Here is a 24,145-nt window from a genome sequence, read left to right as displayed (position 1 = left end):
ATCTGTTGCATATGCTTTCACAACATGGTGACAGTTTGAACAAATACTGATACAAAAACTGATTATTGTAAAAATTACTGCAGCTTTAAATTGAGCACTAAAACATAATTAAGCATATTTTTTTTACCCCTCAGCTTTGGAGCAGCCTTCCTGAAGATCTGTTGGAAGCTGAGAGTTTGGATGTTTTTATTGTAAAAGCAATGCTTTATGGTTTAACTTTTACATGTGATAGTTTTTTGCAATATTAGAAAGAATTCCATGATCCAATCATATTTGAATGTTTTATTTCCATTTAAGCTTTTAAGAGTTTGGCAAGTTCTATAATCTTATTGACAATATTCTTATTTTGGATTTTATAATTATCTTGAATTGAGCATTTCTATACATTTTGTTTATTTAATGCATTTATTTTTGTAAATTTATCTTCAGAGTTTCGACAATTGTATTTCCTTAATTCATTGTCTCCTTTCTCTTTCGTTTCATTCTCTACATGTGAAAAACTATGGCACGGTAAGAGGTCAGTTTGAAAGATCACATCAACATCAAACAGAGAAACCATTCCTCTCTGTTGGCACGCTACCAAAACTGTGAATCATTTCGCTTGGTTTGTTTCGTTTCACTATCAGCCTTGATAGTGAAACAAAAGTGATAGTGATACTTTGAAAAAACCCCACCCAAAAAATTCAAAGGAAGTGGTGAATATATAACGTATATTTCTTTTCAAAAACGAAACCATAAAACTTCAAAGGAAAACAGTGAGAAAAACCTGCCTAGGCGGTTTTTCATCTAACATGAATTAATAGCTGGCACTGTTTCATAACATAACAACTTGTATGGAAGGATAAAACAAATCCTAACATGGTTACTGCCTGACATTCTTATTTCTGTTGTACATTTGACATTCACAGACCAGAGTAACATCATGTTTCCTATACTGGCTCTCCTCTCGGTCATATTGTGAGTTTGAGCAAAGAGATTTACTGTTGTAAGGCTCGTCTCTGCCTGTATCAGTTTCACCCGGTGTGGAGGAAATGGTAAACGACCCACTGTTAACTTTACTCATAAATCTCAGATATGAGTCAATGTCCCTGTATCCAGTCCAGCTGAGGACATAATGCAACACTGTTCTGCACACACTGAATGTGTTGAAACAGGCAGCATTATGCCCAGCTTCATCTATAAATCTAGAAGCTTAAGGTTAGCATGTTTGAGGCCAGGGATGAACTGACCGTCTGGTGTAATGGGCAACGCTTGGTTGACTGATGCCCAACCAGAGACTCTCAGAACTTAACCAATTTTTATGGACGTCGATGGGCCTTTGATTGATTTCCTTGAAGGACATTGAGCTACTCCATTCCATCAGTCCTTCTTTGCTCGCACCTCCCCTTCAGTCTGAGTTTATAAATTTAGCAATTTCAGCTGAAGGGAGTCGGAGAGAAGAGAGTGGACACGTGATGGGTCTTGCCCTTAAGAGTTGCAAGAACAAAGGCAAACACCACTAGACATGACCCAGGGACACGTCTGTCTCATTGACCTCTTCCTTAATCTTCCACAGATTGAGGAAGAGGTCAGATTAGCTGACCTCTTCCTCAATCTGTGGAAGACTGCAGTTTGTGAGTGAGTGAGTGAGTGAGTGAGTGAGGATAGCCTACACATAAACTAGCATGCAGTGAGTAGCACACTGAGATAACAGAGGAATACAGGAATGGTGACGGTGCATGGAGTTAACACTAAACATGTTTTGGGATGTGTGATGATACTGATAATAATTAGTGAATTGAATCTGTAAAAAAGGTAACGAAAAAGACAGAAGAGTCAGAAAACAGTCATAATTCATGCAATTAAAGTTAAAAATGTTAAAACATGATTGGAGACATATCTTTACTAAATACTATCAGGGGAAGTTGTAGTCAACTTGTTGAAATGCTCAAAATAGGAAATAATTACAAGATTTAAACATCAATAAAACCTGAAACAAACAAACTTGAAACATGCATAATGATATTTGATTATAAAGTTATCAGGGATCTGTTATTTATGACTTTATATTTGTGTTTTTTTATGATGTAAAGCACTTTGAGCTGCCTTGTTGCTGAAATGTGCTGTATTACGCTCTCACTTTCCCTCTCAGTAGAGAAAGTGAGAGTGTTGGTTTTATATCCTTTCAAATAATGTAGGTTTTACAGCTTACAATGTCACAGTGTTTCTCAATTATTTTCTGTTTCTGTCCTTTACGAATGTGTACAAATGTTTCTCTATATTCTTATGATGCTGAAAAAACGCAATGTCACAATTCAGGTGTTTCCATTGAATAAGAAAATAAATCAAAATCACATGTGAAATAGCAGGCTCAAACAATAAGTCATTAAAAATCATGGCAGCGACCAATGGAAACGACTACGTGAGATTATATTCAGTCAATGCTCATCATGTATCAGCCAGGAGGAGACGTAGGAACGACAAAACCCTTTATTTGGGAGTGGCTCCGTAGGCGAAAAAGTACAAACGTTTTTCAACTTGGAATTTTTAACCTTCGCCAGCTTTCATATTATGTTTGAAAGCGACAGAATTACAGCACTCTTAATGTAAAGTTATGATATAAATATGATTTTGTTTCAACAGAAATACCCATGGTTTAGAAATTTTTGCATGACTCTGAGAAATTTGAATGACTCTCAGACACTCCAGAGTTTTTGGAGCATTCTGGTTTCCCAACAGTATTATATCCTGATGCATGTGTATTGATTACATACCTGCATCAGGAAATGAAACGTTATTATCAATTTGAAACACAAATCCACCACAGAAATGTTATGTTTCTGCTCAACACCTACAAAATTGCCATCTCATATAATTTGAGCGACAGTATTACGAAAAATGCCAGGTGGGTTAGGGTTAGGGTAGGTTCGTGATGTGAGAAATCAAAGGCAAGCCAGCAAGTTAGAATCAACCAAACTTTAATAAAATGCAAAGATATCTTCGGAGATCCAAACAGAAAAAATGCGTAGAAGAGCTCAGTCAGATCTGGAATACATTCTGATTACCTGCATTTATATAGATTTAAGCCACACTTAAACTGCACAACAATATTACGGCACCACCTGCTCGCAAAGCTAATGATTTTGGTTACTTTCAACAATTTCAGTTATGAATCCTAATTCTTGGTTCGGTCAACTTGACCAGGACAGGAATGTGAGCACATAATATCCCACAAAAAGCAGAGCTGTGCTGTGATATTATTGTAGCAGATCATAATCAGTTAGTTAATATAAGCTTCAATACCTGCATGCATTGGTTGCTTTATCACCAGACCATTATTTTCTCTTCGCACAATCAGTGACTCATGATGCATGCAGCATTTTAATAAAAATAAAGTTAAAAAGACAAAATTAAATATTGTAGGTCCAAATAGGCTCTTAGAGAGTTGTCTTATTAAAAACAAAATGTGCTCAATCTGTTAACTTTTTTTTATTAAATGTTCTCAGTTTTTCTGAACTGAAAATATTTTAATTCAACAAGAACAACTGTACCTAGTGAAAGGATATGAACATCTGCTTTTGAGTGAAAAATTGCTGGATATTTGTGGCCTTACTATGAAATTAACTATAGAGCATAATAAAAAGGCTAATAAAGATAAATACCGTTTAACCTAACATTGAACACAAAAAAGAAATACATTTGTTTTTGAATATCTCATGCTAAAAAAAATACATATTCATTAGCATAGCTACACTTTGAGCCATCTTCTGATAAACTTCTCAATCTCTTGAGCTTTGTGGCATGATGATGATGATCTTGGACTTTTTCAATTAGAAAAAATCTTCATCTTTGCAGTGCAGTCAGAAAATCAGGACCCACGTGTAACAGAATACTTGTAACATTGAATAAGTGCAGCTGTGAAAAGAAAGGCATTTATATAACTTTATTATAAATACTTGCATCCTTGAATCCTGAAAAAGCGTTAATAGTAATATCTGGAAACTTTACCTAATTTACAGCATCCTTTGTGTTTCTCTTCAGTTCATCATATAGTTTCTCCACTATTCCAAGCTCAGTTGAAACATCTAAGTATTTTTAAATAGACATTTATTATCTTAGAAACCCACATATATACAGATTGCTAAAAAATAGATACAGGTTGGCTGATTCACCTGGAATGGAGTGGTCGTCAGTCCTGAATGAGAGCTCCAAACATTCCTCCATGGTACTTTTCACCGATTCCAGGATATCGTCCTTAAATCAGCAAGATTGTTTAGCAAAGTAATTGTTACAATTTGAGTCCATGGCTAAAATTGGCATGAAATCCCTCTTTAAATAATATTTTAAACAAACCTCCAAGCTCTTGAGTTCAGTCAACATAACATCTTTAGCCTTGTCAAACATGGTGTCCTTTGATTTTTTGACATGGGTTTCAATTGTTTCCCTTATGTTTTTCAGTGTGTCAGCTTTTGAAAAACCAGCAGCCTCTGTAGCCACAAGCCCCCCACCACACCAAAGAAAAAAATAGCAATAGCAAAAAACTAGGTTAAATATTTGTGCAATTATAAACATGGGGCATTTTAATGAAAGGTTTTACATCATATTAATGTCCGTACTCTTGTAGCATGGTTTCATGCTTTCCTCAATTGTTTTTGTTAAACTGTTGTACACTGTTTTCTTGCGATCTCGAATCACTTTGTTCAACTCTGACTGAATCTTTTCTTCCTAAGAAAATCAGAAAAAAATATATTTTTATTACACAGGAGTATTTTACATAGTTTTAATTACTCAATTTCTTTTGGTTATCATTAAATTTCTCAAAAGCAAACATTTTTGATTAAGTTTTACAGATATTCATCTAAGCAAATTTAATATTTAAATAATCTAAATATTGAGCATTCAGCTTTAGCTTACCTCTGTCTTCAGAAAGTTCAGCAGCAGGTCCACACCACTGTATTTACTTTTTAGCTTTTCAGTGTCAAGTGAAAACTTGTTGATCACACCATTGAATGGGCCATTTTTTCCTTTAGTTCTGAAACATTTGACAGATTGTAATAATTTATGTGTATTGAACTAAATAATCTACATTTGAAGGAACTACTTTTATGGTAGCATCTCAATGCACATATGTTCTTACGGGAAGGTCTTTCTGAATTCCTCATCAATGCTATTAGCCAAGGGTGACGTAAGCTTCATGTTTAAATTAATTTCCTGCTTCTTTCTGGGTTTGTAGATCCCACCATTTTGGACGACACATTGCAATGTCCGCCAGAAGGAACGGCCGGACCGCTGACAAAAAAACAAAACAAAACAAAAAAAAACAAAAAACAAACTAAGTATTTCAATCACAAATTGCGGAAAATAAATAGCTTTTTATGTTTACTGTCACAATCCGTACTCGAGGATGCAGGACAGTCCTCAAAGTATTTTCACAGCAACTTTTGCTTTTTTCAACACCTTCATTCAAACATTTTTCAAAATCTGAGTACGTCTCATCCAGTGATTTTTTGATTAGTTCAAGCTGAGAGTTTTTGTTTTTCTCAAGTTCATCATAGACATCTTCAGTTTTGCCAACCTAAAGCAAGGAAACAAAAAACAATAGTTATTCCAGTTAAAAACATTAAGGTTATCATTTTAATAAATGTTGGTTCTCATGAACATCCTCAGACTCTCCCATGGTGACTGGTGTTCAAAAAACTCTGCTTTTGAGAATGGATGGACAGCCTTTCTTGAGGACAAAGTTCCCCCTCAAGTGTCAAGTTTCACACTTCCATGATGCAATAGTGTTTAAGTTTAAAAATATCACATGTTCATTGTCTGTGTCCAAAGGGTCAGCAATCATCCAGTTTGAGGAAGTTTGGCAGTTTAGCGCTTTCATTTTTTAAATATGCAATTTCTCCTGAAATCTTACTTTCAGAAAATATTAGTGCCATAATGAGGAGTTTTCTTCTGCAGCCTTACCGTTCCTCTTAAACTGGTCCCTTGAATTAAAGAAAGAATCCCATAAGCTCCAGAAACATAGTTTAATGTCTCTGAGTGACAGTCATTCAGATCTTGCAAAACTTTCTGAAGCTTGGGTATTTCTGTAGAAACAAAATCATATTTATATCATGACTTTACATTAAGATTGCTGTAATTCTGTAGTTTTCAAACATAATGTGAAAGCTGGCAATGGTCATTGATATACTTCATTTATGCACACAAGAAAACAAATTCCAAGTTGAAAAAGTCTATTTGATGCCAAAAGTTCAAAGGTTTCACTCCAGCACCAAAATGACTCCTTCACACCTAAAAACTTGTCAGTGAATTAAGATTCTTTCATTAGTTTATAACTTGTTAAATTTGTCATACCTTGTGCGCAACCTCTATTAATGAGAATGGTGCTACATGTGTTTCAGCGCATGCATTTGGATTTAATTGGTATATCGACAGCAGATTTTCAAGAGGATGGAACATACCAGAGTGTTCTTTCAGTTCTCCTACCAGAAACTCCTTAGAGCTCACTGTGAACACTTCAAAATTATCTTCACTGAAGTGTTTCTGTAGAAAATTGATTGATTATTAAGTTTTGTTCTAGATATGGACAATGTTTTATTTTCTATAAACTTGGCTCACCTTCACATTGTGTAGCTTTTTGAATTCCTCTTTGACTGCTTCCTTGGTCTTCATGTTTCTGTCAAGTATGAGGTTCAGACGGTCCTCTGCTGTGCTGAAAGATAAAATATTATTGTATGGAAATGGACATGTACATGGACATTTAAGTTTGGGAACTTCAATACAGAGACACATGGGACAAACAACTATGTGTGCACACTAACACTGTAAGAGCAGTTTGGAGAAACTAATTTCAGCTAACAGTCATGTTTTGGGGTGGTGGGAGGATGCCAGAGTTCCCAGAGAGAACCCACACACACACAGGCAAACTCCATACAAAAAGTACCCCAGGTCAAACTCTGGACCTTCTTGCTACAAGGCAAAAGCGCAAATATGAAACTTTATTGTGGTCAATTTTAGCAACTTTCTTTCTTCACTTACTGTTGTTGAAAATCTTCAAAAACGTCAGACTTGGTGCAGATAAAGTGAATGTTCTGGCACTCGCCACCGTTTCCCATGAGACTAGCAGTACTTTTCAGAATCTGCCAGCTTTCTATTTCCGATGCTGATCGGGTGATGAAAGCCACAATCCAAACGGTGGAACATTTTCCAACAATCTGAAATTTCACATATTGTTTAATTGCAAGTAGTTTTTAAGTAAAGTGCTAACATGTTACAAGTTTCACTCATCACAATTTTCTACAAAAATTTACCTCCTTCCACATTTGATCTCTGCTCTTGTTACGGTCTCCATTTCCAGGAAGGTCCACCAGAGTAACATGCTGAAGAAGAGGAATGTTTGGCACTTTGACAGTCACACACTTCACCAGAGGCCAATACAACCTCTTAAGCTTTTTGCCTTCTCCTTGGTTTGGATCATTTTTTGTGTACTTGGCAATTCCTTCAGAGAGCATTTCAGCCTGAAACAAAAAACATGATGGTTATGATTTCTTTGCAAAAGAAAACAAACTGAACAAACCATATTTGTTCAGTTTGGTTTCTTGTGTGTAACACACTGCATACTCAAATAAGGATAAATAATTTGACTGAGAATCACCAAATGTCTTGTGGGAATTTGGTTGTGCAATCAACATGTGTTTAGTGGATCTGGAGAAGGATAACAATCCCTGGAGAATTTTGTGGAGGATCTTATGTGGGTAGGTGTAAAATTTTATGTGCTCAAAGCAAGAACCCTGCTTGCCACCTTGGCATGGTGTCAAAAATGTCCCCCAATGTATGTTGGACTACACCAGGACTGCCACTTGTCTTCATTAGAGATTTTCTTGGACAAGATCTGAAGGCATAATCATAAAGTGGTTATTAAGGTTCCCAGAACCTTAATTTATCTGTTTTGTTTGTTGAAGATTTTGTGGTTGTGTTGGCAGCTTCAGCTTTGTCTCCCTTAATGTAATGGAGAAAGAAGCCAAAAAGCAAAGCTCTTGCTTTATGTATGTTCCGACTATCTCATGGTAACTTGCAGTGTCGTCACTCTGTCCATATGCATGATGCACTGTGCATAGGACTCCAAGTGCCTGGGGGCTCCATAAGTTTAATTTGTGAAAAATTATCATAGAAATAAAAAATAATATATTAGGCTATATGGGAAATAAAAAGAGACTATTATTTTTATTTAATATATTATATTTGATAGTACTAAGATCTATTATATATTCATATGAAACACAGCGTTACAAGCAGAATATATCTCCCTTACTGAGTGAAAGGTCAAGGTTTTTGTTTTGGATTGAAGAAACTCTGGGATCTCTCTGAAGTTTTTGGGATCCATAAATTCATCTGGTTTTGTTTGTTTCCTGTCCTTCCCATAAAGTGCTGACAACTTGTTTTCATAATCATCATCTTCATTATCATCACTATCATCTTGACAACCATCTTCATCATCGTTTTCTTGATCCATATGATCACAAAGATATTGACACATTGACCACACCTCATCTTGCCATTCCTACAAAAGCAGAAACAATATTTGTTCAGTTCAGTTTGGCTTTTGTTTAACCAAAGATGTTTGAGTATGCAATGTTTGAGTATGCAAATGTGTCGTCCAAAACGGTGGGATCTACAAACCCAAAAACAAGCAGGAAATTAATTTAAACATGAAGCTTACGTCACCCTTTGCTAATAGCATTGATGAGGAATTCAGAAAGACCTTCCCGTAAGAACTTATGTACATTGAGATGCCACCAGAAAAGTAGTTCCTTCAAATGTCTAGATTATTTAGTTCAATAGACTTAAATTATTACACACACTGCATACTCAAATAAGGATAAATCCTTTTTTTTATAGTCCTGTTTACCTCTTTAGTGATAAACTCAATCTCTGCCTCATATTTGTCTTCCATGTTTGCTTCGACTTTAATCATGACTGAGGTACAAGCGTTGAGATCTCCAATGGGCAGAAGGTTTGCTTGACCAATAACAGCATTAATCAAAGAACTCTTTCCAGCTCCAGTTTTACCAAAGACACCAACCATCTCCCTCTTGTCTATGCTCAGTTTAGTGATTTCATTCCTGTTGAGAGCAAAAATAAATTGTAGATGCCAGTATGATATAGAACAATAATAAATCTAAAGATGACATATTAGTAAAAGTTAATACATTATGTATGTGACATTAAATAAATTCTGAATACATGTTAATATACACTGCTCAAAAAAATAAAGGGAACATTCAAATAACACATCCTAGATCTGAATGAATGAAATATTCTCATTGAATACTTTTTTCTGTTCAAAGTTGAATGTGCTGACAACAAAATCACACAAAAATCATCAATGGAAATCAAATTTATTAACCAATGGAGGCCTGGATTTGGAGCCACACACAAAATTAAAGTGAAATGTTCCCTTTATTTTTTTGAGCAGTATATTTAGCTTCCTTCATTGGTTGTGTGATTCAGTGACTGGAAGTATATCTTCTAAATGTATCCACATTATGTATAGATATTAATCTGTACTGACTTCCATGTCTATTTAGATTCTCATTTGCAATAAAATTCAGTCATTCTTGTCATTACAAGTTCTTACATAACTAAGCCTATAGTGTGTCATTATGCAGTGAAGCATGATAGGCTTCCTGTTCCCCCACTATGAGCTGAGCACTCTCAAAATAACAATATTTTATTTATTTCAGCTATTTGTGATGACTCAAGACGGTGACAAGTTAGTTGCATGTTTAATCCTAGTCTGTTTTATGTCCATGCAGATGTTTGTATATATAAATAATTATTTTTACACCATTTGCCAATATGTGGCTCTACAAAAAACTTATCAAAAATATTTTTGTTAGTTTGCCACTCAAGTTCAAGAAATTACACAGTCAACATCTTTTAGAGTTCTAGTTATGGTTAACTCATAATAACTAATAATTAAAATGCAAGCCTGTTTGGAAACCGTTTTGTGAGATTGCTGCAAGAACAAAAGAAAGATACTTACTTCAGGAAATTATTGAGCTTGTTGTTGTCCTGTTGGAACAGTTTGCTATGGATGTGCACCATTATCTTTTTAACATCAGACAATATCCTTGCTTCTGTCATTAAAAATAAACATTAGCAGGGTTATAAATCCTCTGCCACTGCTTTTGTTTTACCGAAGATGTTCTGTGTTTGGTTTAACATGTGTGCTGTTGTCTTTGTGGCTAAGGAAGAAAATGAATGTTGCAGTACCTGAAAACGGCACTGCTCCACAATGTTGCTTTGCTGCTGGTTTCTCTGCACTGGACTCAAACTCAGGTTCCAGCTTTCTCTTTGCTAGTTAGAAAAATACATTGTATTTGGGTTTACTTATCAAGTTGTCTTATTAAAAATTACTGTATAAATTGATAGTATTGTTACTGACCTGTACCACTTGTTGAAGCTGAAAACTAAGAGAAAAAACTGATATTTGACTAAATCCAAGATTTTATTGACTTCAATAAATATTTATTTCTCTCAAAAAGATGAAAAAATACACATTTGTTTGTATTCCAATAAAATAAATATAGATTAATGTTGGAAAAATGAATAAAAAAGTCTCACTGTTCTTACTTCATTCAGGTAGCTCAAGGTTTCCATCTCCTATTCACAAAGCAAGCAAAACCATCGTGTTAGGAAATAAAGCAAAGCAAAACCATAGATTTAATATGTACTATCTCACAAAACATCAAACAAAAAACTTACTTCTGAAGGGACAAACTCTGTCTCCTGATTTTGCTTGTGTTGTTGCTGTGAAGCATATTTGTACAAACCAGAAAACAGTTAGTGTGAAAATTTATATTCTCAATACTGTTGATTGTGTGTAATCTCATATAGCCGAAGCATTTGCATTAACTTTTGAGTGTTAGCTTTTACCCTCAAAGACTTGAGTCTCCTCTTGAATCGAACCCTTGGTCCAACTTTTGGAATCAAGTCCTTGATGTCTTCATCTTCCAGTCCAAAGAAGCTTTCAGTGTCGATTTCTTGATCTGTAATAAAATATATTGTCATTAATTCTTAATAAGAACATTGTTCTAAAGAGAAACTTTGTCTAACATAAATAATAAACACATTGATTAAAACACCATGCAGGTGATGATGCACAACTTCTGTTTAACTGCTAAGAATCAGCAGGTGAAAGACTAACATGTGTGCTGTACTTATTTTAACTATTTACTGTTGTTACGCTTCCTTTTATTTACTGTAGCTTATCAAATTAAAAATTAAAAACAGGAGTAACATGGATGTCTTTTTGACTGTTTGTAGATCAGACATTATGAATAAATTACAGTGCTTGCAACAAGAACACAAATGCTTTACCTTTAAATCTGTATATCCAGGCACTTAGTCTCCATTGACGTAGTTTGTCACGAACAAAATCATCCATGATGAAAAAGAGAAGCTGTAATATAGTCAGGGTTTCACATTACATTAGGTACTGTAGAGAATAAAATCATTAACTTCTGGCTCGTTCTATTCTCTTGTGCTCCCGGATTCATTGATTCCATGCATGGAAACAAAAGCCACATAGAGGTTTTTGTTTCGATGCATGGAATCAAAACAAAAACCACATAGAGGCTTTTGAAAATGTTTTTCCACATAGAGGCTTTTGAAAATGTTTTTCCACATAGAGGCTTTTGAAAATGTTTTTCCACATAGAGGCTTTTGAAAATGTATGACGCCCCACGTCAAACATTTTCAGAGTTTATTCTAACATTTAAAAGTATAAAATCACATTGACAACACAGATACTTCAAACACACTAAAAAAGACATTCATTTACCTGAGACAAATAGAAAAGAAGAAAGAAAGAAAGAAAGAAAGAAAGAAAGAAAGAAAGAAAGAAAGAGAGAAAGAAAGGCAAAGACGTCTTTGGAGAGTTGCAAAAGCAAATCTAGTTTGTTCCTCACGTGCACAAATTTTTTATAGTACAGGCGTATTCTTCTCTTTAATTTATTCAAATAAGGTGTACCTTCGCTCATCCAACTAGGGACAGTCTCTGACCATCTTAAAAGTTAGAAACTCCCTACAATTTCTTTTCAAGATCAAACACCAGTTGTCACCTTTATCTAAACAAAGTGGAAGCAGAGCTTCTCCTCTAATGGCCTGAACTCCTGCTGTTTTATGGCTTTTCACAGATCTGTGTGAAAAGCTGGAACTTCTCCTGATTGTTTCCCACACAGACAAAGGGCAGTTCAAAAGATCTTGGCAAACAATCTGCTGTAACTACAGGTAACATAAAGGTCAATAGGGCAGAATAAGTTATTAATCTGAAAACTACAATTAGGCTATTTCAATCAAGACATGTTAACAACTAGGAGATATTACAAATTAGATTATGTGTTTTACAGATATTCTGTGTTGTATTCAGTTTTACACCAGCTGTTTAAATCATATTAAGATGGCCAAAAGGTTAAACTCACACAACAGCCACGACCCCATGTGAATGCCTGCTCAGTNCACANGGAGGTTAGCTGTGTTTTAAATTATACAGAACTACAAGCTAAATTATTTTAATTCAATTTTAAAACTAAGAGACAAAAATGTTTCAATGTATAATGTTTCAATAGAAATATCCTACATAAGAGATTACGCTGATTGAACCATGGATATAATTTGGAGCAAATTTTCTTATTTAAAACACTATTAATTTTATCTAATATTGTACATGTGGTTAAGTTTTAAAAATAGCATATTTTAAATGTATTTTTTAACAGTACATCAGTTATGCTGATAGATTAAAACTTAATTTAATCAGAACAAGTTACCTGAAAATTACCAGATTAAAACAAAATGGTCTTTTGGTAACCTTATCTCATTCTGTTTAAACACTTAGCTTGCTGAAATTAGTCTAATTAAATAAAGAATGTTTTCACAACAAAATTTTATTTCCTAGAAATCTTTTGCAACTGTTATTTAAATATTTAAAAATTCACCGAGTTCTGGTTTTGAGCTAAGCTCATAATGACCCAACAAAAGAAGGCCTCTTTACTTCTTTGTTAAAAAATTATCAAGTGAAACAGGTGTAGCATTCAATATGTAATGCAGAGTCTGTAGATCTCTAATATGTTCATATTGAACTCCTTACTTTTTACAGTATAAAAATAAAATCCTACCTGTTTTTGATGTTCAGAACAAAACGAAAAGAAACCGAAAAAGAAAAATATCTACAATAGTATGATATGAATTATGTGGCAGACTTTGTGACAAAGACAAAGGGTGATCACGCAGCAACAAATGGGGCATTACATGCGGAACTGGAGAGCAGCAAGGTACAAAGTTTAGTAACAGACAGAGAGGCGTGGCTGAGTATGAAAAGACAGGACAGGAAGTAGACTTTGAAAAAGAGAAAACAAGCAAAATGTGTGTGTGGGATGTATGCTTGAACAGGTGTGTTGCTATCTCTGTGGTGGTCCTCGACACTCTGTGACTTCCTGTGGCTTCTTGGTTTGCTATTGTTTAATCAGTCTTACCTCCGGTGCTTGTTTCCTCTCCCCCATGTTGAATGTACACATTTAGTGTTCTTCTATCTCCTTTCCTTTTAAACTTTTTAACCACTATTAAGAGAGGAAAATTTTAAAGCTTATTAACCCTTTTTAAAACCTTTTGACTTGTTATATCCTCTCATGCCCAGATTCAGAAAATGCAGTGTGCAAAAGAAACTGAGATCACACAGAGGTAACAGCATCCCAATAGTCAGCATTTATTCAAGAGAGATGCATACTATCACCACAAGAGCACATTGTAACACATCACAAAACTCAAAGCACAAACAACACATGAGTTTACCTGAGAGAGGAAATGGACAAAACAATGGAAACGACAAACAAAAAACAAAGACGTTTTTGAGGAACTGTAAAAGCAATTCTGATTCGTTCCTCTGGGGCCCATACTTTTATTCAAAAGGGGGTTTTCTTTGTTTTAATTTATGTAAGTAAGGCGTGTTGTTTCCCTTGTATGGCTAGTTTCAAATTACTAAGTTGGTACGTCCGAAGCAATTTTATTACCTTCTGAGACTTGTTTAATTTCAGGGCTACGGCGCTTCTCTATCTAGACAAGGGAGACCAAAGGTCATTCAGAGCAGCTCTTCTCATGCCAGTTTGAAATGTGATTTTACTCCTAATTCCTGATTGGAACAAAGCCTCTAGTCTTTTACCAGAGTTTGACCAAAAGATAACCTGTCTTAAACCTGTTTTATTTCCCTGTGGGGCAAATTCCTACAAATACAGATCAGTGCAGTAATTTAAAATTGACAGGAAGCCTGCTACGCAAAGTGGTTCAGAACTTCTGCATCCTCTTTAGATCAAAGTGCAGATTTTAAGAATAAAACACTTATAGAATATACCTGAGCATTTTCAATATAAACACATTCATTCTAAACATTTTCCAATTAATATTATGCTAGTTTTGATTATATGTAACTAAGTGATATTACCGCTTGACCTAGGTTAGAGACTCCAAGTAGTTAATATAAAACTACAAATTAGACTACTTTAAGTCATGTTTAAATGGTATTCTACTAATTAAATTGCAATTATTGTTGTTAGTATTATGTGTTGTTTGTCCGTAAGTTTTAGTGTTTCTCTGAGGGAGATGACTTGAGATGTCTCCTCGCTGCTGCTCATTTGAGACAGGCCTGTGTGCCTGGTTCCTTCCTGATAACATTATTTTCTGCACGACTAATTTAAAGCCCTCTAAGATGCTATCCAAAGGAATCTTGCTTAATCCACTATTTTTACGACGTAAGATTTAACTGTATTAAACACTAAGAATATTTATTTTCCTCAACACCACCTTCCCCCCTTTCCTTCATATCGGTGTCCATTAAATTTTAAATAAACCCAAATAAATTTCTAATAAAGTTGTATATGTACGTCAAGCATTATGATGAAAGCCTTAATGCCCTGCTTGTGAAAGTAAATCTGTTGGGCCTCACCTTGACACAGACAACAATTGTGCCACTCTGCTGACAGGACATGCTAAACAAACAAAAAGTGCTTTATAACTTCAACTGTGCTCATTTGTTTGGAATTTGTGGGTCCTAAAAACAAACAATTCTAGAAATGATAAGATTCACGTTTTTATTAAATTTTCATACAATTTCTACATTACAACAGATGATTAAATTTTTTTAAATGAAAAAAAAAACAACAACACAGCAGAACAGGTACAATTAAGAAAGCCCAACTGTTCAAAAATATTCATTTATCACACAATTTACAAATGCATATTTTTTTGCCAAAAATGTATAAATTGGCATTTATATCATTTATATTTGTTGAAGGATATGAAAGGTGACAAGAAATATTAGTTGCTATGTTAGCAAATAACACATTTATACACATAAATTTATTTATTTATTAATGTTCAGAAAATACACATGATAACAAAAACAATCTTTTTGAGAGGAATAAAGGTTCTGACCTGTCATTATGAAAATATATTGATATTATTGCTTAGTATTAACATGCCAACAACTCGCTTAAAATAAATGGGAATGCTGGCAGTTTTAAAGAACATATAAATCATGTCTACAACACAGGCGCCAACAAAATCAGTACATCAAATCTGTACAAAGAGGATTTCATGCGGCCAATCAGAGCCACATGTTACATCTTGTGATAAAGCAGAAACAAAGACACACAAATGTCAGAATATTGAGTCATTGCAATGATGCTAAGAGGATAATTCCAGGTCTGAATGTTTTAAATGAAAGAAAATACAAAGTATCATAAATCTTTGCCAACTTATCTGGAAAAAGAGTTCACAGTCGCTGCCATTTCTATGGGATGTGATTTGATTAAAAAGTCGTGTCCATTTCAGAATATTTATGTGTCCATGCCGCTGTTCAGCTCCTCCCAGAGTTTCTGAACCATTCCAAGCTCCGTTGACACATCTAAGGAAGTAATGTTTGTCATTAAATGTTTGATGACAGGAATGTTAGTGACATATTTCCAGTTATGTCCTAAAATAATTCATACCCTTGACAGATTTATGTTCAAAAGTATTTTCAATCATCAAAGATGTTTGAATTTAATAGGAAATGAAATAAGTATTTCTCAAAAGATGAGACATGAAAATAATTTACTTTGTTTGCTTCAATTTTAGCAAATAACTCCAAGCATTAAATTATTTATAGTCCTAGTTACTGAATTTTAATAAATATCAATTAAAATATCTATTGGTTTTCCACCAAATGACTAGAGTTTGTTTCACCTGGTTTTTAGACAATTTAATGAGCTCAAATGTTTTGAGGTTGGACGGTCATCTTTAACCTCCTCCACTAGATAAAAGCTAAAACTCTGGTTGGATCACTTCAGACACTTAAGATCCAAAATTGGTGTCAGAAGAAATATCTTAAACCAAAGATTATTTTTAGCCTAAAACTGCCAAGAGAGGATCACATGGTAATTTTACCTGGGATTGTACAGTCTTCAGTCTTGAGGGACAGCTCAATCGATTCCATCATGTCTTTTTCCAGAAGTCCCAGGATATCCGCCTAATTTATCATTATAATAATTAGTAAGAATTTATTGATACGAATTTACAAATGCTTATGAATGTTGGAATGCTTCTTTTCAGCAGACATATAGAAGCAGTTTAGTTTAGATTGAATGTAGCTAAATACAGGAAGTCCTGGGAAACAACTCAAAAGACTCTGCAGAAGACTGAACCTCACCATCGAACAGGACAACACTCAACATGCAGCCAGAGGTACAGAGGAACGCTCAAAGTCAATGTACAGATTTAAATCCAACTGAGAGCCGGTGGCAAGACTTTAAAACTGATATTCACAGACAATTCAGTCTGACAGAGTTTGAGGCATTTTGCGAAGAAAAATAGACAAAATATTTAATCTCTAGTAAAACAAACTTGGTAGAAAAGTATTCTAAAACATATTATTACCTCAGTATAACCTCAAGGGAATGAATGCAAGAATAATATCCAAAACATAATTTTCCTTCCAATTGACAATGATTCATTTGTGCTAGTCTACAAATAAATGAATCATTCATTCTTAGTGGCTGTAATCTGATAAAATATCACAAAGCTGAATGGATGTGGATGCTTTTAAAAGACATTGTCTGTTAAATGTAATCATGAAATTTTAATGCATAAAATGAAACAAACCATCAGTTTGAGGAGAAGATCCAACATGACATTTTTGGCTTTCTCAAACATGCTGTTCTGGAAATTGTGCACATAGACCTGTATTGTTTCCCTTATGTTCTGCAGTGTGTTCTTTCCTCGAAACTCTGCTGCTTCTACAAAAAAAGAGAAGTTAATTAATGTCCAAACAATAACACAAATTAGTAGCATCTATTGTTTTGATGAAAAAACCAGCTATTACTTTCATAGCACTCTTTCATGATTTCCTCAACTGTTTTTGTTAGACTCATGTAGATGACTTTTTTGTTGTCACGAATCATTTTGTTCAGTTTTGTCTTAATCTTTTCCTCCTAAGGAAAAAACAGTCAAGAGTCAAACCCAGAGAGTCAATGAATTGTCATATTACATGATTTAGAGCAGTTGGATTCAGTATTAATGTTTTCTCATACCTCTGTCTTGAGAAAAGTCAGCTGCAGTCCTGCATCCGTGTACTTTGGTTTTAGTTTTTCAGTGTCAAGTGAAAACTTGTTGATCACTCCATTGAATGGACCACAATTTCCTTCATTGCTGAAAAATTTTACCACATTTGAATTATTTATAGAAGATCCTAAATTTCAGTAAAGCAACTGTGTTTATAAAGTTCTTACGGGAAGGTTTTTCTGAATTCCTCATCGATGCTTTTATTCAAGAATGAAGTTAATTTCATGTTGAAATTTATTTCTTTCCCCTTTTTTGGTTTGTGGATGCCACCATTTTTGACGACACTCTTCAGGATGTAGTATTGAGCACTTCCACTCTTTCTCTGGGAAAAAAAAAAAAACAGATATTAAAAAGAAATAAGTAAAAGGACAAAAATACAAACTGGTTAGAACATAGATTCATAAAACTATCAGATTACGTACTGTAGGATATAAGAAGAATTTCAGGGTATTTTTACAAGAACTTTTGGAAGTTTCAACTCCTTCATCAAGACATTTTATAAAGGTGCTGTAGATGTCCCGCATTTCATCTCTGATTCCATCAAGTTGACAGTTCAGGTTTGTCTCAAGGTCATCACACACAACTTTGTAACAGTCAGCCTAAAAGAAATACACATTATTCATTTAAAACATCATTAACTGAGTCATTTGAAGTTCACTGGATCCTGGTTAGCTAATTTTAATCAAACATTAGGTCAAGAAACTGGAACAAACTTCAGATATAGAACTGCTAACAGATCAGTAAGAAGCAAGGATCTTTTTAGACATTGAGGTTAGTGTTATTAAAAGCTGCAGTGTGTAACTTTTATTTAAAAAATATGTTTTATACATATTTGTTAAAACTATCGCCAAATCATCATGACTATATGAGGCAAATCTATGAAAAGATCGAGCTCCTCCACTTCCTACCTGTGCTGTTATTGCCATCTAAAGCAATACACCGCTACCAATCAAAAGAACTAACCAGAGCCAGAAAAAGCATCTTAGTGCTGTCAATCAACCTTGTGGACACGCTGCTAAATGTGCTAAAGAGGGAGAAATGACTCAACGTTACAGGATTTTACATACTAACTATCCTTAGCATTAATGACAGGCTCTGCTGATGGGGAGAAACTATATCATAACAAATAGCAGGGAGGGTGAGCAGCATGGACACAGGAATGATTGACAGCGGTAAAGCCCTCCTCTTGACTCTGCTTGGTTGTTTCTAGTTGGCTTCTAGTGAGCAGTGGGAGAAGGCAGAGTAGCTAAATGTTTTCACATATTTTCTGTCTTATATTGTACTGTCATCACACAGTGACAGTTTCAACAAATATGTGAAAAAAAAAATTCTTAAAGTTATATATGGCAGCTTTAATCTGGTCTTTTTTTTATCAAAAGGGAAGGAATTATAAGAAAAGTATATTCTGAACCAAGAATATACAGAGGCTGTCAAGTAAAACAAAGATCTGCAAATCTGTATCACAAAAAGTGCGTCTTCGTTTGATATTAAAGATAACTGGAAAAATTAAGATTATTTCTTTTCTCAGCCTTACCACTTTTTTCAAGCTGGCCCCTTGAATCAAAGACAGAATCCCTTGAGCTCCAGAAACGTAGTTTAGCGTCACTGAGTGAGAGTCGTTTAGATTTTGCAGAAAATCTTTAAGCTCAGGAATTTCTTTGAAAACACAATAAGGTCATATTAGCATAAAACTGAGGCTGCATTACTGAGGAATCTTCCATTTTCAGTTGTAGCCTACCAGTGTCCTCCGGCTTTAGGTATTTTGGTTTCAGAAACTCTGCAGAGCTCACTGTGAAGACTTTGAAACACTCATTACTAAAATATTTCTGTGGGGAATTTGATTTGTTCATGTTACTTAATTGTAGATGATCAATTTGAAAATCATATGCTGTTCAAAGCTCACCTTTATCTTGTTTAGCTTGTTGAATTCTTTGCCCACCGCTTCCTTGGCTCTTAAGTTTCTATTTAGGATTTTGGCCTGAGCATCAGCTGGTGATCTAAAAGAAAACATTCACCAGTGAAAACGTTATGACAGAAATCACGTCATGAAATGTAGCAATTACTACAGATAATGCAGCACCTTAAAAAGTATTTGATCTTTTTTATTTTTTAACAATCAGTTCTGAGTTATTTGCAACATTTCAAAAATGAACTTTAAGTTCCGGTGGACATGAATGCTTGGTGAATAAGTTTTTCTTTTAAAATCATAAATAAAAGGATTAAAAAACATATGTAACACACACATTTATTTTACTTACTGGGGACCTTACAGTATCTGTGTGTTCCTTTAGCCAGCCACATTTTTATTTTAAACTATAAACGTCTGTTCTACTTTCAGTTTACTGAAAACCTGTGACAGAGTCATTTATCTACACTCATAAACCAGCTAATCACTTTTGGTGGATGTTTAGCTCAATGTTCCTGACAATCATTCCCAACAGATAACAATGTACTTCACAGCATTGCTAGTGTGATTGGGGTTTTTTTTAACACTGTTTCTAAGTACAACTATTGGATCTTTGACCCATCTTCACTGATGTCTGAATTGACTCTTTAAATTTTCCACCTTTAGTGTATTAGCAAACTTACGGATCATGTAAATCTCCTAAAACGTCAGACTTGGTGCAGATGAAGTGAATGTATCGACACTCGCCACCATTTCCAAGGAAATTACTGGCACTTTTCAGGATCTCCCAGGATTCTCTATCAGATGCTGCTCGGTTGATTTCAGATACAATCCACACCGTAGAACAGTTTCCAACAACCTGAGGTGACAATGGTGGAGTGAAAATGAATGCTTTAACAATATTTCTAAAATCTAAAAGTTGAAAGAGTGAATACCATGGTATGAAGGTACAAATTACCTTTTTCCACATTGAGTCTCGGCTCTTGTTACGGTCTCCATTTCCAGGAAGGTCCACAAGTGTGACATGCTGGAGAAAATGATTTTGTGGTACTTTGACAGTGACACACTTCACAAGAGGCCAGTACCACCTTTTTATATCTTTGTCTTCTCCTTGCTTGGTGTACTTCAACATTTTTGCAGATAGCTCTATAGCCTGATGGAGCAAAAATAAAGCAGTCCATGAAATGAAAGGTGAAGCACACATGGTGTGTCTCCACCCTGAAACCAAATGTGTTCTTTGTACTAAGTAGCTAACAAAGAACTGGCAACATTTCAAACATAATTTATCAAGTTTTGCTACAGATTCTCATTTTGATTTGATTTTAAAACATGAGCATGATTCATAGACTATCTCCACTTTTTGTATACCTGTCAGTATACTTTATATGAATGACCCCAAATGTTTTCGACTGGGTCAATTTAGAGGGGCAAGTGACGCCAAAAGTCTATCGTTCAAAACCACAACCTAATACATGACGCCTGGCCAGTTATGATTTGTAGTATTATCAGTATCTGTCCAGACCTAAAAGTCACATCTCACCGATTCACAAGTTAAAATCTTCTTTGTGGACTGAAGAAATTCTGGAATCTCTCTGAAGTATCTGTTATCCATGAGCTGTTGTGATGATTTTTGTTTCCATTCCTCTCCATAAATTGCTGTAAGCTTCTCAATAAGGTCATGATAGCCATCGTTCTCTTCATCATCGTCATGGTTCTCCTGCTCTTCGTCATCCTCAAGAAAGCGATCTACGGTCCCCAACTCATCTTCCCACTCCTGAAAAGGAAATATTGTGTTTGGTTTTAAGTGTGTAACCCTGCAATACTCCAGGTTATAATATGAACAAACAGTTTGATGGTTCTGTTCACCTCTTTGTTGATGAACTCGATCTCTGCTTCATAATTCGAGTTGAGACCGTTCGCCTCCACTTTGATCATGACCGAGGTACATGCATCTACATCTCCAGATGGCAAAAGTTTCTTCACACCAATGACTGCATTAATCAATGAGGTCTTTCCAGCTCCAGTTTTACCAAAAACACCAACCAGCTCCCTTTTGTCTGTTTCCAAATCTCTAATTTTGGTCCTGTTGAAAATTAAGAAAAAATTAAATTACTTCCACCTGTACATAGAATTATCTAAAAACTTAACCCAGGCTGTGTCATAATGGTACACCTTTGTAGATCACATCGCCATAGTTTGCCTGTATTCCTGAAGACCTACAAGCACCAGTGCCATGAACTTTATACTATGAAATCACCATCCACCAGACTTCATTTCAGACCAATTACTCTTCACAAACACTGCCATCATGATATGAACACATTTTGTTTAATTAATTTCTGTGGAATTACCAGAGAAGCCAAATAATGACAAGAGGTAGGAATTTTTGTGACAAATTGTGTCTTTAATTAAAACAAAATCAAACAGACCTACAAAACTGAGAAAAGAGAGAAAAACAACCTCATAAACAGGGAAAATTTGAGCTCAAACTTGTAATTATTTGTTTGTAAGGCATGATGGAAAAATAGAAAATTATACTTACATCAAGAATTCATTAAGATCTGTGGTCTCTTGATTTTGTAGCTTAGCATGAACATGTGTCATTATGTTTTTCACATCATTCATTATCATTGATTCTGTTAGTGAAAACAATACAAAGGCTTAGCAACAACATTGGTTCATTTTATTGCTACTCTCACTTCTTCAATATTTTACCAATATTGGTAAAATATTGGTAAAATATTTTACACATAATTTTATCAAAATAGATTTTATTTATTGTAGTACACTGACAAAATATTCTATGCTTACCTAAAAATGCATCATATTTCTACATCAACATTATTTTGACACCATTGATCAAAACATATCAATACCTGTGAATTGAGATCTTTTACGCTGTAGCTTTGGTTTCTTTATGCTAGATTCTTCCTGAAGGTCAAGTTTTCGCTTTTCTTTTTACAAAAAAAAAACAGATTAGTTGGGTCTCTCAAAAACAATAAAAAATATGAGACATAGATTAAGACATTGTATTTCCCACCTGTATTACTGGTGGAGGGTAAAATCTGAGGATGCACACAAAAATAACTTTTTTAGATTTTGTATATTTAAATAAAATATATTTACTAGCTTTTTGGCTGGATATTTTATTTGACTAGCAACAATAAAAGGTGTCATTACTCTTACATAAAGTCAGCTGTCACAGGGGTAATTTATTTTAAAAAAGAGGACCAATATGTCTAGGAAGGATTAAGTTACTTCAGAAGGCAAGTGCCTGTCCTAGATTTATTCAGGACAGGCACTTACAGGCTCTTGGGCCTCCTTACTCTGACTTATTCAGAGTAAGGAGGCCCAAATACAAATACAAGAGATAATTTTCAGATTTTTGTTTGTAAAAAAAAAAAAAAGAAAGAAGAAGAAATAGAAAAGTAGAAACCAGAGTAGTCCTACACTTACCTTTGTCAAATCAACTGGATCTTCATTCTGCTCTTGGCACTAAGGTAAAATAATTATTTTTGTTAGGCAAACACAGTTTTAGAAAAAATTGTGCTGTTTTTTTCACATTCTTATTGTTTGCTGTTTGGTCTGTTGTCTTTTACTGCACAAACACACACACACACACACACACACAGTTTTAAAAATTATCCTGCTCAGTTGCACATATGATAACAGGATGTTATTTTTGATGACTGTGCAGTATTTTATGTGGTAAATTTGTCTTTACTGTGCATTATATTATTCTTAAATTTGTTTTTAAATATTTTTATACTATTTATCTTTATGTGAACCAACATGCCTCAATTTCCTGTGAGGTTGCTGCTGTTACACCTGCTGAACTCCCTACTTCAGGAAAATAAAGGGTATTCCTAATCTAGTCTAAGATCATTTAATATTGATAGTTAATGGATGTAATATTTGACATTTATTGTGAGAAGAGGATTGCCTTACTGGTTTAGGACAAATTTCTTTTTCACTATTAGTGTTTTCTTCTTCCTAAAATGAAAATAAAATGTTACATATACAATGTGTTTAAATCTATAGGCAGAAGACGTGGTACTAAATGATTAATAATGTATGGCATTACCTTTAACTGCTTGAGTCTTTTCTTGAACCGAGCTCTCGGTCCCACTTTTGTGATCAGCTTGTCAATATCTTCATCCTCAAGACAATAAAGGCTCTCTGTGTCAACCCCTTGATCTGTAATCAAATGAGACTCTGTTAACCACAAACACAGAAATATAATTTTAAAGAGGCAAAAATCTATTTCATGCAAGAGAGGAAATGTTATAAGCAATGTTATTTATGAATAAGAGACCATTTTTTTCCATTAAGTGATTGTATGAGAAAACTGTTTTTATAAAATAAGGAGCTTTTGTATTTTCAGTAAGTCGTGTTTTTATGATGGTAAAAGTTGATGGCTTACTACAGAAAGAAAAGGCAGAGGGTCACTAATAAATTATGCTACTTTTTCTCCCCTGTACCTATAGTCTATTTTGCAACATCACAAGCCTGAAAATGACTTTAACTGGCACATTAGCTTGTTTAATTCTCCTCAAACGTTTCACAAAAGTCATGCTTCATATTTACTCTCTGACAGCACTGAGCAGCTCC

At 34.5% G+C, this 24,145-nt stretch overlaps 2 protein-coding genes across 6 annotated transcripts; both read right to left on the bottom strand.

The window, feature by feature from the left end:
- Nucleotides 1-3,807: 3,807 nt before the first annotated feature.
- On the bottom strand, nucleotides 3,808-13,299 carry LOC106961629 (nuclear GTPase SLIP-GC-like). 4 transcript variants are annotated; one of them, XM_015055476.1, is made up of 23 exons: nucleotides 13,155-13,299; nucleotides 11,359-11,440; nucleotides 10,915-11,027; nucleotides 10,744-10,788; nucleotides 10,612-10,641; nucleotides 10,424-10,448; nucleotides 10,252-10,335; nucleotides 10,022-10,115; nucleotides 8,885-9,098; nucleotides 8,288-8,536; nucleotides 7,287-7,493; nucleotides 7,015-7,190; nucleotides 6,595-6,688; nucleotides 6,438-6,519; nucleotides 5,941-6,062; nucleotides 5,378-5,554; nucleotides 5,117-5,268; nucleotides 4,894-5,011; nucleotides 4,596-4,704; nucleotides 4,333-4,466; nucleotides 4,152-4,233; nucleotides 3,983-4,064; nucleotides 3,808-3,894 (listed from the first exon to the last, which is right to left on the bottom strand). In XM_015055476.1, the coding sequence occupies exons 2-22, from the start codon at nucleotides 11,423-11,425 to the stop codon at nucleotides 3,988-3,990; spliced, it is 2,451 nt and encodes an 816-aa protein (XP_014910962.1). In that variant the 5' UTR covers nucleotides 11,426-11,440; nucleotides 13,155-13,299; the 3' UTR covers nucleotides 3,808-3,894; nucleotides 3,983-3,987. The 4 variants fall into 4 exon arrangements, with proteins under 4 accessions (XP_014910962.1, XP_014910964.1, XP_014910961.1 ...); XM_015055478.1 differs by lacking the exon at nucleotides 13,155-13,299 and having other exon boundaries at nucleotides 8,288-8,427; nucleotides 8,461-8,536; nucleotides 11,359-11,499; XM_015055475.1 differs by lacking the exon at nucleotides 13,155-13,299 and having other exon boundaries at nucleotides 11,359-11,499.
- A 1,283-nt stretch (nucleotides 13,300-14,582) lies between these two features.
- LOC106961632 (nuclear GTPase SLIP-GC-like) lies at nucleotides 14,583-23,846 on the bottom strand. 2 transcript variants are annotated; one of them, XM_015055480.1, is made up of 20 exons: nucleotides 23,619-23,846; nucleotides 23,483-23,527; nucleotides 22,991-23,029; nucleotides 22,575-22,599; nucleotides 22,411-22,488; nucleotides 22,077-22,170; nucleotides 21,401-21,617; nucleotides 21,075-21,308; nucleotides 20,493-20,687; nucleotides 20,218-20,393; nucleotides 19,532-19,625; nucleotides 19,367-19,454; nucleotides 19,163-19,284; nucleotides 18,051-18,227; nucleotides 17,796-17,950; nucleotides 17,598-17,715; nucleotides 17,390-17,498; nucleotides 17,170-17,303; nucleotides 16,456-16,537; nucleotides 14,583-15,934 (listed from the first exon to the last, which is right to left on the bottom strand). In XM_015055480.1, the coding sequence occupies exons 6-20, from the start codon at nucleotides 22,163-22,165 to the stop codon at nucleotides 15,867-15,869; spliced, it is 2,058 nt and encodes a 685-aa protein (XP_014910966.1). In that variant the 5' UTR covers nucleotides 22,166-22,170; nucleotides 22,411-22,488; nucleotides 22,575-22,599; nucleotides 22,991-23,029; nucleotides 23,483-23,527; nucleotides 23,619-23,846; the 3' UTR covers nucleotides 14,583-15,866. The 2 variants fall into 2 exon arrangements, with proteins under 2 accessions (XP_014910966.1, XP_014910968.1); XM_015055482.1 differs by lacking the exon at nucleotides 22,077-22,170 and having other exon boundaries at nucleotides 23,619-23,844.
- Between the last annotated feature and the right edge of the window lie 299 nt (nucleotides 23,847-24,145).

Source organism: Poecilia latipinna, unplaced genomic scaffold (assembly GCF_001443285.1).
Source record: "Poecilia latipinna isolate Pla-1442-1.1 unplaced genomic scaffold, P_latipinna-1.0 Scaffold1317, whole genome shotgun sequence".
In the NCBI taxonomy this organism is placed as follows: Eukaryota; Metazoa; Chordata; class Actinopteri; order Cyprinodontiformes; family Poeciliidae; genus Poecilia; species Poecilia latipinna.
Note: the sequence above shows the minus strand (reverse complement) of the source record. Positions and strands in the feature narration are given on the sequence as shown.

Bases quoted from the DNA above. Each gene is read 5' to 3' on its own strand.
- LOC106961629 (XM_015055476.1), bottom strand. From the start codon at position 11,425: ATGGATGATTTTGTTCGTGACAAACTACGTCAATGGAGACTAAGTGCC. The intron at 7,494-8,287 runs GTAAGGGAGATA...TTTTTGTTTCAG, and splicing joins AAACCTTGACCTTTCACTCA to GCTGAAATGCTCTCTGAAGG. The intron at 5,012-5,116 runs GTAAGAACATAT...CAAATGTTTCAG, and splicing joins GAATTCAGAAAGACCTTCCC to AACTAAAGGAAAAAATGGCC.
- LOC106961632 (XM_015055480.1), bottom strand. From the start codon at position 22,165: ATGATAATGAATGATGTGAAAAACATAATGACACATGTTCATGCTAAG. The intron at 21,618-22,076 runs GTAAGTATAATT...AATTTTCAACAG, and splicing joins GATCTTAATGAATTCTTGAT to GACCAAAATTAGAGATTTGG. The intron at 17,304-17,389 runs GTAATAGCTGGT...CTTTTTTTGTAG, and splicing joins CATGAAAGAGTGCTATGAAA to AAGCAGCAGAGTTTCGAGGA.